Source organism: Entelurus aequoreus, linkage group LG09 (genome assembly GCF_033978785.1).
Source record: "Entelurus aequoreus isolate RoL-2023_Sb linkage group LG09, RoL_Eaeq_v1.1, whole genome shotgun sequence".
In the NCBI taxonomy this organism is placed as follows: Eukaryota; Metazoa; Chordata; class Actinopteri; order Syngnathiformes; family Syngnathidae; genus Entelurus; species Entelurus aequoreus.
This window is the reverse complement of record NC_084739.1, coordinates 45,191,745-45,208,786: the sequence shown is the minus strand read 5'-3', so window position 1 is coordinate 45,208,786 and position 17,042 is coordinate 45,191,745. Positions and strand designations below refer to the sequence as shown.

Below are 17,042 nucleotides of genomic sequence, written 5' to 3'. Positions count from 1 at the left end.
GGTCATAACCCAAAGCTCATGACCATAGGTGAGGATGGGAACGTAGATCGACCGGTAAATTGAGAGCTTTGCCTTCCAGCTCAGCTCCTTCTTCACCACAACGGATCGATACAGCGTCCGCATTACTGAAGACGCCGCACCGATCCGCCTGTCGATCTCACGATCCACTCTTCCCTCACTCGTGAACAAGACTCCGAGGTACTTGAACTCCTCCACTTGGGGCAGGGTCTCCTCCGCAACCCGGAGATGGCACTCCGGGTTGACTCGGACTTGGAGGTGCTGATTCTCATCCCAGTCGCTTCACACTCAGCTGTGAACCGATCCAGTGAGACCTGAAGATCCTGGCCAGATGAAGCCATCAGGACCACATCATCTGCAAAAAGCAGAGACCTAATCCTGCAGCCACCAAACCAGATCCCCTCAACGCCTTGACTGCGCCTAGAAATTCTGTCCATAAAAGTTATGAACAGAATCTGTGACAAAGGGCAGCCTTGGTGGAGTCCAACCCTCACTGGAAACGTGTCCGACTTACTGCCGGCAATACGGACCAAACTTTGGCACTGATCATACAGGGAACGGACCGCCACAATCAGACAGTCCGATACCCCATACTCTCTGAGCACTCCCCACAGGACTTCCCGAGGGACACGGTCGAATGCCTTCTCCAAGTCCACAAAACACATGTAGACTGGTTGGGCAAACTCCCATGCACCCTCAAAATAATAATATAAACCTTTATTTGTCATTGCTGTTAAATTGTTTATTTTTGTAATGTTAGTGGAAGGTAAATAACTTTATCCTAAATAAATAAACAAACAAAAACAATGAAATTAACTCTTATTTCTGTAAGCAAAACTTTAACTTAAATATTGAACATTTTGAGGTGCTTTTTTTCCCCAAGGTGAGAAAACAAGTTGGATATGGTCCTTGTGTTTTTTGCCAACACTTGATCATGACATTCTTGGTTGATTGTCCGTGTCTGTAGGATCATATTGACCATCCAGTTTGAAGCTGAAATATTTCCACAACGAGACATTTTGCTTTGTAATTATATTTTTTTCCTCCTCATTTTTGTTACTTTACGGAACTTTTCACTGGCGAGTAGCGATGCTCTCTTCTGTTCGTGCTTCCTGTGTGTGCAATCTCGCTGAGTCGTTCTCCGCCCACAGAGACAAAGATTGTGAATGACGTTAAAGGCTCACTGCCTTCAGTTAATTCTACTAATAAATAAACACGCTCAGCGTGACGTGACGTCACTTTTTGAATACGATGCCACAAGCTGGGCACACTTCTCTTTGGGCAGTTTTGCCCATTCCTTTTTGCCCATTCCTCTTTGCACCACTTCTCAAGCTCCATCAGGTTGGATGGGAAGCATAATTTTTTTGTATCCAGGATGTTTCTGTACATTGCTGCATTCATCAAATTAGTCTAGTCAGGGAGGTGACCAAGAAGTCACTCTGTCAGAGCTACAGCATTCCTCTATGGAAAAAGGAGAACCTTCCAGAAAGACAATCATCTCTGCAGCAATCCACCAACCAGGCCTTTCTGGTAGATTAGCCAGATGGAAGCCATTTCTTAGTAAAAAAGTTTGTCAAAATGCACCTGAAAGACTCTCAGACCATGAGAAACAAAATGTTCTGTTGTGATGAGCCAAAATCGAACTCTTTGGCGTGAATACTAGGCGTCATGTTTGGAGGAAACCAGGCACTGCTCATCAACAGGTCAATACCATCCCTACAGCAGTGTAGCATTGTGGTGGCTGCATCAATATTTTCAAACTGTCCTTATGGGGTATTGTCTGTAAAATTTTAAAGGACAAAAATGGATTTATTACCATTTACTTATTCCACCATTTCTGTTTAGGTTTTCTATCCCACTTGTCTCTTATGGTAAAAGTGTCATTATGTTATGATTGAGCTACTCAGATACTTACTATTTACTTACTTGTAAACTTCTTTCCTATTTGTTCCAAATTAGTGCGTTAACAAGTGCTAATCAAAAATGTTCCTCTGCCACCCTGCAGTGTACTTGACTCACTTGGACTATGCAGACACAGAGCGCATAATGACAGAGAAGCTTCACAACCAGGTAAATGGTACAGAGTGGTCGTGGAAAAACCTCAACACACTATGTTGGGCCATTGGCTCCATCAGTGGGGCGATGCATGAAGAGGATGAAAAGAGGTTCCTGGTCACAGTCATTAAGGTATTAAAGAGTTTAACAGTGCACAAACAATGCTTTTCACTGAACTAGTGTGACTGAAAATAGACAATTGTGAAAAATGTGTTGCTCACATGTGATACATGTTTTGGTTTCAGGATCTGCTGGGTCTCTGTGAGCAAAAGAGGGGAAAGGACAACAAGGCCATTATAGCCTCCAACATCATGTACATTGTAGGCCAGTATCCTCGCTTTCTCAGAGCCCACTGGAAGTTCCTCAAAACGGTGGTCAACAAACTATTTGAGTTCATGCATGGTAATGTTGATAAAATGTGCAATTTATTAGTATTTGTAAAAATATATATGTTGTGGCTGATCATAATCAATGGTTTTTCAGAGACTCATGATGGAGTTCAAGACATGGCTTGTGATACATTCATCAAGATCGCCCAGAAGTGCCGGCGTCACTTCATCCAGGTGCAGGTGGGAGAAGTGATGCCCTTCATTGATGAGATTCTGAACAACATCAATACCATCATTTGTGACCTTCAGCCACAGCAGGTCAGCAATACAGAGAGACTGTTGTCATACAATCAAGTTCAACCACTCACCATGTGTTTTGTTTGTGTGCAGGTGCACACGTTCTATGAGGCGGTAGGTTATATGATTGGGGCACAGACAGACCAAGCTGTACAGGAGCATCTGATAGAGAAGTACATGTTGCTGCCTAATCAAGTGTGGGACAGTATCATCCAGCAGGCCACCAAGGTAAAATATATACTCGTTTGACAAGTGGATCCCAAATAGGAATGCATACCAAAACTCTGTATCATAATGTCACCGATTCTGACATAAACGGTAGTAAGCAGTTACTTAATTTCAGGGTAAATTAATGCAAATGCTTAAAGGTGATATTGTACAAGTAATATATTGTCAGTAATACAGCATCCTGACAGAAGCACACAGAGTCTGACACTCTCTTTAAACTTAACATGCCAGCAGCAGTGGTCAAGTCCAAAACTACACACGCGGTTAGCTGTAACCATAGCACACAGAACAGGGGGACGGCGTGGCGAAGTTGGTAGAGTGGCCGTGCCAGCAATCGGAGGGTTGCTGGTTACTGGGGTTCAATCCCCACCTTCTACCATCCTAGTCACGTCCGTTGTGTCCTTGGGCAAGACACTTCACCCTTGCTCCTGATGGCTGCTGGTTAGCGCCTTGCATGGCAGCTCCCGCCATCAGTGTGTGAATGTGTGTGTGAATGGATGAATGTGGAAATACTGTCAAAGCGCTTTGAGTACCTTGAAGGTAGAAAAGCGCTATACAAGTATAACCCATTTATAACATTTCCTCATTATGCACCAATCACGGTCATGGCAAGTGAGCTGCATTTAAGGACAGTGTAATTGTAAACATTACAACACAAACACGTCTTTTTTTTTTTGCACATTCTGTGTTCTGTATTGTTTTGAAAATGATATTTTCTTGTGGATTTTATTTTTCGTATTTTTTAATGTATTACTTATCATTTTATTCATATTATTGAAGTATTCAAATCATTATTGATGTTACACTTGCATGTCACAAAATAAGGCAAACATATCATCAGATTTTTTTGTATCAGATGATATGCAAACGATACCAAATCCTATTCCCAAAGGGTGGCAGTATTGCTAGGATGTTACTGATGTCACGTCCGGCTCACGTCCGAATGAATACAGGTGGTGGTCAACCTAGCTCTGTTTTCAATGGGTACTCTGTGCCATTTAGCCTTTCTCGAAGAAAAAATGCCCTATACTTGTGTTGTTTTTGGCTGTACGACCCGGGTCGTTCAAATCGCAGTTCCTCGAGAGGATATCCAAACTGACTAAAAAGTGAAAGATTTGTGGAAACGACGAGAAAAGCAGCACATGCTCCAGTCCAAGGGAACATAGTCGAAATCATGCGTTTGCTGTGATAACTTAGTTAAAGGTTTGTTTGATATACTTTACTATATTGTTTGATGTGGCGACTTGTCCAGGGTGTACCCCACCCTCCGCCCGAGTGCAGCTGTGATAGGCTACAGCACCCCCCGCAACCCAGAAAGGGACAAGCGGTAGAAGATGGATGGATGGATGGATACTATACTCCCATTTAAGTATTATCTTGATATTATGTGTATTTCTTAAATGCATGTTTGCTACGAGTGTTTCGAAAAGCACAAACTTGACGTGTCTAAATAGAAAGCAAATGTGAGCAAAACCTAAAAGAGTTAAGCTTTTACCAAAGGCAGAAATCATAGATAAAGCTTTCAGCACATACACAATGTTGACAGCTATAGTTATGTTTTGATAAAGACGGGGAAAAGCACGCTTCTCGTAAACAGCGCGTGCAACAGCCACAAACACATGGCTATAGACGCGAAGTTAAATCATGGAATGCATCCTTACTCGAGCAAAAACGATACAAATTTATCCGGGAGTCGTGATACCAATTTCCTTGACCCAACCACACACAATTAAGTTGTATACGTCCATGCTTTTCCAAGTTTTCATCTGTTTTGTTGTGTAGAATGGCGTCTGGAGCACAATCGTTCGATATGTCTGGAAATGTGACTGACCTTGATTTCACTCAACAAATCTTTTTTTGAAAAAGTATAGGGATACGTATCTAAATAAAAGAAAGCAAATGTATTGACCTCATGTTAAATATGCATTAATGAATCCTATTCCTCTTGCTGCGTTTCTCCACTTTCAGAATGTAGACATTTTGAAGGACCCAGAGACAGTGAAACAACTGGGCAGCATCCTAAAGACAAACGTCAGAGCCTGTAAGGCGGTGGGACATCCATTTGTCATCCAACTGGGAAGGATTTACCTCGATATGCTCAATGTGTACAAGTGCCTCAGCGAGAACATATCTGCTGCCATTCAGACAAATGGTATGGGAGGTGTGTGTGAATTACGGTGTTCGTGTAATTAGACAAAGATTTAGTGAGTGTGTCCCCCCGGAACCGCCATACTATCTAAGTTATTTTTTCTACTTTTATTTGACAAAATAGTACACTGTATTACCAATCAACGTTTGTTAGTGTTAGTTCCCAGTTTTGAGTAAGTAATCTTGACATTTGGTCCAATGCTAGATCAACACAAGAGACACGATCTCCTCATGCTCTTCAGTGGTTTTAAACATGAATCATAGATCAATAAAAACATGTATTAGGACATTTTCAGACTACATTTAATAATCACACTTTTATTTTGTGCACAATTCAATCTCTAAAGAATATACACTACCGTTCAAAAGTTTGGGGTCACGTTGAAATGTCCTTATTTTTGAAGGAAAAGCACTTTAAACTAGTCTTAACTTTAAAGAAATACACTCTATACATTGCTAATGTGGTAAATGACTATTCTAGCTGCAAATGTCTGGTTTTTGGTGCAATATCTACATAGGTGTATAGAGGCCCATTTTCAGCAACTATCACTCCAGTGTTCTAATGGTACAATGTGTTTGCTCATTGGCTCAGAAGGCTAATTGATGATTAGAAAACCCTTGTGCAATCATGTTCACACATCTGAAAACAGTTTAGCTTGTTACAGAAGCTACAAAACTGACCTTCCTTTGAGCAGATTGAGTTTCTGGAGCATCACATTTGTGGGGTCAATTAAACGCTCAAAATGGCCAGAAAAAGAGAACTTTCATCTGAAACTCGACAGTCTATTCTTGTTCTTAAAAATGAAGGCTATTCCACAAAATTGTTTGGGTGACCCCAAACTTTTGAACGGTAGTGTATACTGCCAGCAGTGAGAATGAATTTTAAAAATCTGACCTTCAGAAATATTAAGGCACTGTCCTGAACATGTTAACTGTCAAGAGTAAAACTAATTACAATTGCATTCGATTGTAATTATTGAAATCCTTTACTGCTTCATGACATATCCACTGCACATTAGGACATAACACTTACCTGTAGGTTTAGAGCAGCAATGTTCTGATTAAAGCAATACCTGTAGTAGGACATTGGATTTATCTTGCATTATTATAAGCATGTATAAATTAACTTTAATCTTTCTTCAGTGGTCAGTAGTCCATGATGGGGATTTAGCTACCAAAAACTCAACTAGGCCACTATTTATTTTCCCTTGTGTGTAAACTTTTACTCTCTCTCTCTGTGTCGCAGGAGAGATGGTGACCAAGCAGCCTCTGATCAGGAGCATGAGGACTGTGAAACGAGAGACCTTGAAACTGATCTCAGGCTGGGTCAGCAGATCCAACGATCCACAGATGGTGAGAAATTATCTGGAAATCCATAAAGACAACGGCAAGGAATCTCAATACCGTCGTATAAAAACGTCCATATTTGATTCAGTGTGTCCTGCTCACTGAATTTTTGACATCTGAAGGGTTCGAAAGCTTCTGTCAGCCAGATGCAGGCAGATGTGTCACTGTGAGGAAATTGTGGAAAAGTTAATTTTGACTGTAATAAATGTATTAAATTAAATGTTGTTGGATTTTATTAATTTCATCTATTAATTAACATGCCTAAAATTAGATATTTTTTTTTACACCTTGTAACCTCTGGACTTGTTTCTGCCTAGTTTAATATATTGTTGTGTTAATTTTACTGATCGTTCTTGTCCCCTGGCAGGTGGGTGAGAACTTTGTACCCCCGCTGTTGGACGCCGTCCTCATTGACTATCAACGGAATGTCCCAGCTGCCCGGGAGCCTGAGGTTCTCAGCACCATGGCAACTATCGTCAACAAGCTGGGGGGACACATCACGAGTGAGATACCCCAAATCTTTGACGCCGTCTTCGAGTGCACTCTAAACATGATCAACAAGGTACGACTGGAATCTTAATATATCATGTATATATTTTACCAATATTTCAGCATTTTTTGTACTCTGAAGTCAGCACACATTTTCACCCTTGAATATACGTGTTGCATTTTCTTGCATTTCACCAGTTTCAGTTTTGAGTTTGGCCTCAGAAACTCGGGCAATGCTCCTGTGTTGAGGTACCACAACGGACTCACTCCTCTTCCCTGCAGACTTGCGTAGCGTGACGTACACCTCCAGAAAAAAGCCTTAAAGGAGAACTGCACTTTATTTGGAATTTTGCCTATCATTTACAATTTTTATGTAAGACAAGAACGCATACGTTTTTCTTTTTTTATGTATTCTAAACATTAAATAAAAACGATCAAAAGTCCGCTTACAATGGAGCCTATGGGAGTCGCTCTATTCTGCCTGTGAAAGCCCTTAAAAACAACCAAACACCTCCATGAAGGTTTTATAGATATGCTATGTATACAAGTACATATGTAATGTAGTAACAGGAACATTTATAATAACATTCGATATTTACGTATTTTGATAATTTTAAGCATACGCGGCGCATTAATTTAAAAAACTCATCACAATGTTCGCTTTTTTTCCCACTACATCACTGATTACTGCTCACTGCAGACTTCATGAGAGCCAACAAACATAATAAAACATCACTTACTGTGCAATATCTGCTGTTACTAACTGAGAGAATCTTGTTATATTCCCGTTTTGGGGGAAAAATGACTCTTAATCCTCGTGAAGAAAAGGGGGGATGAACCAAGGGTCTTTTTGTGTCGTTCTTGCGATTACCGGGTCTAAATTGGCTGTCAAAGTGTAACAGCTTGTCGGATTTCATCTTCGTCCTTCTACTATCGGTTGAGAGGCATGATTTATGATCTACAATAAACTTTCACGAGCAAAGAAAGCGAGGAAGCAGCTTACCACTTAATGATGTAAGCATAGGCACACACGCTTGTGATCACGCCCCCGCTATAAATAGTTTGTCTGCGTTAGCGATTATAATAACAATATCACTAATACTTGGTTAATATTCATGTCACAAAATGTCAAAGTATTGTTGGTGATTTTTGGATGTCTTTTTATTGGGTTTTATGGGCAGAAAAGAGGTCCTTCCATTGACTCCACTGTAAGCGGACTTTTGATGAGTTAGAATGCATAAAAAATATATCCATTGTCATGTCTTTAGGTAGCTAGATAGATAGATGGATAGTACTTTATTGATTCCTTCAGGAGAGTTCCCTCAGGAAAATTAAAATTCTAGCAGCAGTGTACAGAATTGAGATCGAATTTAAAAAGTAAATAATGAGGGTATATGTTATTGTTTTGCATCCCCTGTCATCCTAGTACTCCCCTGGCCCCCAGAGGGAGTTGTACAGTCTGATGGCGTGTGGGACAAAGGAGTTTTTGAGTTTATTAGCCCTTAATAAAGATTGTGAACGACAGGCAACATTCCAAAAAAGTGCAGTTTCCCTTTTAAGCTGTGGCAACGCGGACCATAAAGGCTTTGATTGGTTGGCTTGTGTGTTTTTCCTGTGTGTTTACGATTTGTTCAGAAAACATACAGCACACCTTTGCAAAAACCTCCTCCTCCGATTTCTCGGATTAATTCCAAAAACGCATTGATTTAGTTTCAGGTGCAATAACACTCTGCTTCTCTCTTTAATTATCACTGTTAGCGCAAAGGAAGCTAACAAGCTTTTTTGATTGATTGAGACTTTTATTAGTAGATTGCACAGTACAGTACATATTCCGTACAATTGACCACTAAATGGTAACACCCGAATAAGTTTTTCAACTTGTTTAAGTCGGGGTCCACGTTAATCAATTCATGGTAGCTGAATGGTTGATTAGGGTTGTCGTTACTCAGAGTTGATCTCATGGCGCATACTCATCCCTGATTAAGAGCAGGAGCCATTTGCGTATCATCGCTAGTTTTTTTTGTCACGTGGCAAATTGTAGAAATAAAATACACCAAAAAAGGGGAACATTTGACTAAAAGGCATAATGTAAAAAGAAAAAGCTAAAATGTTGATACTAATAACCAGAGGCGTAGCACCAAATTTTGGGCCCCCATACACAAGACTCCTAAGGGGTCCCCCACCTCCCACCCTAAACCCAACGTCGCCGCCCCATACAGACACATTATGTGTACGTGGTTTTTTTCCGTGCTACATAAACCTCCTAAATACATTTCTCTTATGCTGCCACAGGTAGATATATTATATTTTATCTTTCTTCTATTACCTCATTCTGGTTCCAAAATGCTGGTGACGCTTGCTTAAAGGTGAGCTTTGATGACGTTAAGTCTGTGTTGAGTGAAATGTTCCAAGTTAAGAACGAGCCATTCAGCATTTTTGATGGGAGTGTGGAGGCAGTCTTAGACGCTCCTAATTTGAATCAAGTCGGAGAGTGACAGCTAACAGTTTGACATTAACTGTAAAAAAAAAAATAGAAATAATTGATAGACTCTTCATTATACAACCCATGGTAAAAATAATGCAATCAGCAGTCTTGGAAGATATTCATTCACTTGTTTAATTTTGTAGAAAAAAATACAATTGTCGTTTTAAATGGCAACTTTTTGGCTCTAACGATCACTAAATAAATCCAGAAAATAAATTGTCGTAATCAGTAGGTTTCATTTTTAGATCGAGCGGAGTGGGAAAAAAAATTGAATCACTCAATTCTCAGGAAAAAATTATAGTCACCCTGTAAATTTTTATTTCCAAAGCTAACACCTGCATCAAATTAAATCTGTTAAATAGTCTGCAGTTAAAAATAAGTGTTCACACATTGGAGAGCTGTTGCAGCAGGTGGATTGTCATGAATCATGGCTCCAACACAAGAGATGTCAAGTGAACCAGAATAGAGGATTACATTTTCATGAAGTTGAAGTACCAATGATTGTCACACACACACACACACACTAGGTGTGGTGAGATTATCCTCTGCATTTGACCCATCACCCTCACCCCCTGGGAGGTGAGGGGAGCAGTGAGCAGCAGGGTTGGCCGTGCCCGGGAATCATTTTGGTGATTTAACCCCCAATTCCAACCCTTGATGCTGAGTGCCAAGCAGGGAGGTAATGAGTCCCATTTTTATAGTCTTTGGTATGACTTGGCTGGGGTTTGAACTCACGACCAACCGATCTAATGTTGCAGAAGTTGTTGATTGTTCACAGTCAGCTGTGTCTAAAAATCCGGAACAAGTGCAAACAACATAGGAAGGTTGTAGAAGGCAAGCATACTGGTAGACTTAAAGAAAACTTACTAAGGAACACATCAAAGTGTAAAGGCAGAAAACTTAAAGCAATATGTCTCAAAAAAGAAAATTCACAGAAAAACCAATGAAGAACAAATAGACAAAAACTGGAGTCACCATCTGTGACCGAACGAGAAGAAACCACCTAAAGGAAAAGGTATTTAAATACAGAAAGGCTAAAAGAAAGCCCTCATTAACATCTAAACAGAAAAAAACAAGGTTCTGAATGGGCTAAGGAAAAGCAATCGTGGTCAATAGATCAGGCAAGGCGATGATGATCCTGGAACTTTTGTTTGGTAATGTTCCAATGAGATTTATGAAGACGACTGCCAGAAGAAAACATGCACAATTCCAGAGTCAGTGATGATATGGGGGTGCATGTCAGGTAAAGGCACTGGGGAGATCCTTGTCATTACACCATCAATACATGTACAAGTTTACATTGACAAGTTGGACAATGTTCTTATTCCATCAATCGAAAGGATTTTTGGGGAAGATGACATCATTTTTGAAGATGATAATCCATTTTGTCATAGAGCAAAAACTGTAAAAGCGTTCTTTGAAGAAAGATACATAAGGTCAATTGTGATTTCGGATTTTAAACCCAATTGAAAATCTGTGGTGGAAATTGAAGAAAATGGTCCATGACAAGACTCCAACCTGCAAAACTGATCTGTCAATCAGAGAAAGTTAGAACAAGCTTGAGGAAGAGTACTTTTTGTCACTCGTTAGGTCCAAAATTGAGTGATTACATATTTTCACTTTGCTTGATCCAAAAATGAAACTGTTACTGACTACCACAATTTCTATTGTTGATTTAATGTAGTGTTTATTAAAGCCAAAAAGTTGCCGTTTGAAATGACTATTGTTTTGTGTCATGTGTATTTGCTTTTTCATACACAATTAAATAACTAAAGGAACATCTTCCAAGTCTGGTGGTTCCATCATTTGTCCCAGGGTTTGTAAATGTATTTTCTATGAAATAGTCGCACAGTTCAATGATCATAGAACCAAATGCACATCTTGGATGAAGTGAGGTGACAGAGTTAAGTTGAGGAGGAGGATGCTGCGCAGCCAGAATCCGCACAATTGCACAGTTTTTTTCTCTTAAGCACATGGGAGAATAATAGCCAATGTGAAAGGGAACCAGAACAGGTATGACTGTTTGCGTCCCGTTGTGTTTGAAGCAATGGTCACTGTGAGCAAGTATTCACCTGTTTGTACATCGCCTTACAATTAAATTGTCTGTTTGCTGGAAGTGGTTGTGTGAACACGCACAAAGAGTGAGCAATGTCTTTGTTTAAGGAAGACAAATACAGTAAATCAGAATCCTCGTGTGAAAAAGACAGTACAGTTCTCCATTAATACTCATTCAAATGAAATTTTGCATTATTGAGAAGTACTGTGACCATTTTCTCATTGTGTCATCAGAACTTTGAGGAGTATCCTGAGCATAGAACCCACTTCTTCTATCTACTGCAAGCTGTCAACTCACACTGCTTCCCTGCATTCCTCGCCATCCCCCCCGCACAATTCAAACTGGTGCTGGACTCCATCATTTGGGCCTTCAAGCACACCATGAGGAATGTTGCCGACACTGGTGAGGACCTCAATTCCTTCATCCTTCTGCATGTGCTTACGGGCCAGTCCACCCTGAATCTCTTGTTGTTTGTGCCATCAGGTCTGCAGATTCTCTACACGATGCTGCAGAACGTGGCCCAGGAGGAAGCAGCAGCTCAGAGCTTCTACCAAACGTATTTCTGCGACATCCTGCAGCACATCTTCTCTGTGGTCACTGACACGTCTCACACCGCAGGTGAGTTTGCACACATGGTGAGAACCAGACAGAACGCCAACACACCGACCACTTCCTTGCTTGTCCTTCAGGTCTCACCATGCACGCTTCCATCCTGGCCTACATGTTTAACTTGGTGGAGGAGGGCAAGATCACCACAGCACTAAACCCCGCCTCCCCTGCCAACAACCAGGTGTTCATTCAGGAGTATGTGGCCAACTTGCTGAAGACTGCCTTCCCTCACCTGCAGGAGTAAGACCACAGACCACCCCTGCTGTGCTCATTAACAGTCCGTCTAACCTCACCTGTCTTCTTTGCAGCGCTCAAGTTAAGGTGTTTGTGACCGGCTTGTTCAGCCTAAACCAGGACATTCCTGCCTTCAAGGAGCACCTTCGGGACTTTCTCGTCCAGATTAAGGTGAGACCTCTTGGGAGTTGTTGTTTTCAAGATTTACCCTCAAACCGCTCAATGTCTTATACTGTGTGTATATATATATATATATATATATATATATATATATATATATATATATATATATATATATATATATATGTGTATATATATATATATATATATATATATATATATATATATAAATGTGTATATACACACACACACACACACACACATATATATATATATATACCGGTGTGTGTGTGTGTGTGTGTGTATATATATATATATATATATATATATATATATATATATATATATATATATATATATATATATATATATATATATATATATATATATATATGAGTACAGGCCAAAGGTTTGGACACACCTTCTTATTTCAATGCGTTTTCTTTATTGTCATAACTATTTACATTGTAGATTGTCACTGAAGGCATCAAACCTATGACACCTGTGAAGTGAAAACCCTTTCAGGTGACTACCTCTTGAAGCTCATCGAGAGAATGCCAAGAGTGTGCAAAAAAGTAATCAGAGCAAAGGGTGGCTGTTTCAAAGAAATTAGAATATAAAACATGTTTTCAGTTATTTCACCTTTTTTCGTTAAGTACACAACTCCACGTGTTTATTCCTAGTTTTGATGCCTTCAGTGACAATCTACAATGTAAATAGTCATGAAAAAAAAGAAAATCCATTGAATGGAACTGTACTCTATATATATATATATATATATATATATATATATATATATATATATATATATACACACACACACACACACACACACACACACACATTAGTAGAGGCCTAAAGTTTGGACACACCTTCTCATAACTACTGTTTACTTACACAGCATTAAAACGTGCACATAGTGACTTCCTGTTCAATGCAAAGTAGTCTTCAAAATAACATGGTAGTATTAACCTTGACTTGACTCTTACAAAATGCACCCTTTTAATTTAATTTTGTAGATTGTTAGCAACCACACAAAATATTTGCACATTTAAGGGAGCTTTATTTGCCACCGCCAGACGTTAGATAGTTAGTAACGTAACTCAAAAATATATAGGCAGATTTTGACGAATAACTCAGAAAATGTCAGAAATGGGATAAGGAACAAGTGAATAGATTTTTGGGGGTGATCCAGATCACTGTCTTGATTATTGGTAATTGTTTTTTTGGCAACATCCAGTGACCACAATAATTAAGTTCACGCGGTAAGTTGTAATAATGCAGACACGTTTGTTACTGGATACATTCAAAATATGCTTCTGTCTTGGAGACTTTGTATGTGTAAGTAATATGCATCTATAATTATTTGATACTTGTTTATATTGACAAATGTCGTAGTTGGGCTGCAATGGTGTTCTAAGTACACTAATTACATACATCAAGCTTGTGCGCTTAGCTGTTGTGTAGCTGCTGTGTAAGATCCAAGTCGATATAATTCGATACTTGTTTTGCTGACATCGGCCCCAAATCGGATAGCAGAATTGTATGGGGATTTCTCTAATGCCTACGAGTGTCATCATGCTAACTGAGCAGCAATCAAGAAAAAAGTAAAACCAAAGAAGAGACAGTCCGTCATCTAACCAGCTTGTCTGCTCCTCCTCAGGAGTTCGCCGGCGAGGACACCTCTGACCTTTTCCTGGAGGAGCGGGAAGCGTCGCTTCGTCAGGCTCAGGAGGAGAAACACAAAATCCAAATGTCAGTCCCTGGCATCCTCAACCCACACGAGATCCCAGAGGAGATGTGTGACTGAGGCTCCATGGAAGTGTACAGGACACACCGAACAACAAACCACGGCAAACACAACCCAAGAAAGGCACTCGAGTGTGATGGACAGCTCCGCCCCCTCAGCGGAGACAACTGTAAATGATTCAATGTGGCCCTTTTGCATCACGTACCTTTTGTACTCAGACTTTTTCTCCAGTATGTTTCCACAAGTTGCTTTTTGTCATGATGAGGACACTTTAACCATCTTGTCTTGTTGTTCCTTCCGTCTCCCTTACATTTGTTGATATATAAATATTGTATATTCGCACGGTCCGGGCAGGGTTGGCATTAAGTCTGCGTCAGGCTTGTATCGTGGCGGTGAGGTTTTCGGTGGGAGAATGTGAATCGAACGGCTATTGAATGAAGGTTTGGGGAAATGCTAAGTTGATGAGTCAGCGTTTTTTCATGGTTTGTGTGTAACCTGAGTAAGTTTCAACACTTTTTGTAAGGAATGCAAACTTGTGCATATCATCCCAATTGTATAGCATCTTTAATACCATGGGAACATTTTTTCCTCTTATTCTATTGTTTCTTTGGTGTGTGCGCGTGTGTGTGTGTGCGTGTGTATACTGTCGCCTAGTCGACATCAGGCTTTTGTTTTCCTCTAAGAGGATTGTTGCTCACTTGTGAGCCTCCATTAATGGGACGTTGAAAGGACGTTGTCGGAAGTATTTATGGCTTTTTGGTTGCATCTTTCTAACTCCTCAAATGGCTTTCAACATATTGAACTTCCATACAGGACAAGACACTATTCCTACTCAACAAATGGCAAACAAAACAAACCGGGTTTACATTCAATTTTGTATTTTTCATTCCTATGTTTTGAGTTCTGAGCAAATAAACCCATACAGCAAATACATACTAGAGTACTTAAATTAGGTTAAAGAATGTATACAAGTACCCAGTCTCCCTTCTCAAGGTGTTACATTTGTTGTGAACTTTTTGAACTGATTAAAATTGAGAATTTTACAACGTTGTCTTTGCTTTACACATTTAATTTATTTAAATACACTGTTAATCATATTGTTATTTGTACATGTGCATATCTATAGCTAAAAGGCTGCATATTCAATTTGGGGTCCGAGGGCACACACACACACACACACACACAGGTCCTGTGGATGCCAAGTGAAGAAAGCAGTTATAAATTGGAAGTCAAAACTTGATGTGTTGACCGAGAAATGGCATATTACTGCCCTCTAGCGGACAAAAAGATAATAGCGATGTATTCATGACTACACTTGCCAACATTGTGGACATTTGACTGAATTTCCTTGTTTGACTTGGGAGGATTTGCATTACATAAAAAAAAAAAAAAAATAGATTAATTAAATCAATTATTCAAAATGTGTTGTTTTCTTCCTCAGATTCAACTAAAGTTGCAGCTCAGCTCCTTTAGCGCAGAAAGTAGTTTGACCTCAGACACCATTCTTCAATAATCAACACCCCAACAAGAGTAGATGTTAATGGTCAGTGAATAGACTAATGTGTTCATATACACGTCTAAACGCCCCACAACTACTAAAAGTCATGTTGTCCTAGATGCCTGCCTCTCACTTTATGCGGTACAAAAATAAATGGTCCAGATCCACTTGAGAAGGCGCTCCAGCAGTCAAAGAGAACAATCTAGCAGTTTAGTGAAGTCCGGGGAGCTCCTTGTTTTTCAAGGACAGAGCACAGCTGCACAAACACGACACGACCACCTTAGTGTAGCAGAGGCGATGACTGGCTGGAGCAGGGTGGGGGTGAGGGGTCGTGGAGAACCTTTTTAGATGACTGGACAAAGCTCAGGTCAATCTTCTTCATCAGTGTCCATAGTCCTGCTGCTCTAAGTGGTCCGGATCTGAGCGTAGCGTATTTTAGGTCTGCAAGGCATCAAAGAAAAAAGGCAAGACTGAATAATGGGTGTTATTTACAGCAGTACACCACCATAATGACCAAGATTAAAATACAGTAGTGTAGTAGGCCCAAGTATTTATTAAAAACAAGATAGAGGTTTTATTTAACAAGTATATTTAATATTTTTGGCCACTCTAACGTTACACACAGTTTGAACAGTAACACTGTGTTTGAACATAGGAAAATAAAACACTGAACTTAAATCAAGTGATTATTTGGCTTACCACCAGATGGAACCCCCACAGTTTCAGAATAACTGATTTACTACATCTTTCATTTTATTTGTGGTACTTACTGTATCTGATACCACGATTCAACTATACATTTCACTACTTCATTGATATCAAGTGTTTCAATGTGCTTCAAAATCTTGTAACACAGAATTTAGATCAGAGTATCAGCTGCCAAGAGGTAACATACATTGAAAAAAGAACAGCAATGACCTTTAGCCTCCCAGTAAAGCAAAACAAACAATACTGTGCTTATAAATATGCTCATAAATAAAAACAGTCAACGAGTTTACATTCTAAAAAGACCAGCAGTGGTGTGAAGCCTTCATGTATATAAAACAAACAACATTGTTATTAATACTCTTACAATATGGTGTTAGTGTGATGTCATCATGTAATCTGTAATGAAATAGGCTAATAAAAAGGCTCAAACATTAATTTTAATGACTAATCTCTGTGTTGTATTTGTTATTAGTGTTGATATTACAGCTTATTCAAATTAGATCGAGCCTTGTTGCTCTTTATCCGAATGTTTGCAGTTTTTTTGTTTCTTTTATTTTGACAATGTGCCATAAAAAAAAAGCCATACCCCAAACAAACACTTTGTCTTTTTGGTCAAATAAGTAAAGCAGTGGTGTTCAAAGTGTTGCCAAATGACAGAAGAGTGTCTCTCA

At 39.6% G+C, this 17,042-nt stretch overlaps 2 protein-coding genes across 7 annotated transcripts in view; one reads left to right on the top strand and one right to left on the bottom strand.

The window, feature by feature from the left end:
• Positions 1-15,215, top strand: part of xpo1b (exportin 1 (CRM1 homolog, yeast) b) — a 55,760-nt gene extending 40,545 nt beyond the window's left edge. For 3 of the 4 annotated variants that reach the window (XM_062058822.1, XM_062058823.1, XM_062058825.1), the window contains exons 14-25: positions 2,024-2,205; positions 2,319-2,475; positions 2,557-2,720; positions 2,793-2,927; positions 4,896-5,088; positions 6,322-6,428; positions 6,790-6,984; positions 11,686-11,854; positions 11,936-12,070; positions 12,142-12,301; positions 12,370-12,466; positions 14,079-15,215. In XM_062058822.1, coding sequence (XP_061914806.1) covers positions 2,024-2,205; positions 2,319-2,475; positions 2,557-2,720; positions 2,793-2,927; positions 4,896-5,088; positions 6,322-6,428; positions 6,790-6,984; positions 11,686-11,854; positions 11,936-12,070; positions 12,142-12,301; positions 12,370-12,466; positions 14,079-14,225 — 1,841 coding nt within the window. In that variant the 3' untranslated portion in view covers positions 14,226-15,215. The remainder of the gene's footprint in view (positions 1-2,023; positions 2,206-2,318; positions 2,476-2,556; positions 2,721-2,792; positions 2,928-4,895; positions 5,089-6,321; positions 6,429-6,789; positions 6,985-11,685; positions 11,855-11,935; positions 12,071-12,141; positions 12,302-12,369; positions 12,467-14,078) is intronic. The other variant, XM_062058824.1, reaches the window with a different exon arrangement.
• The window catches only part of sanbr (SANT and BTB domain regulator of CSR), a 36,653-nt gene continuing 32,851 nt past the window's right edge, over positions 13,241-17,042 (bottom strand). For all 3 annotated transcript variants that reach the window (XM_062058829.1, XM_062058827.1, XM_062058826.1), the window contains one exon: positions 13,241-16,104. In XM_062058829.1, the coding sequence (XP_061914813.1) occupies positions 16,068-16,104 (37 nt within the window). In that variant the 3' untranslated portion in view covers positions 13,241-16,067. The remainder of the gene's footprint in view (positions 16,105-17,042) is intronic.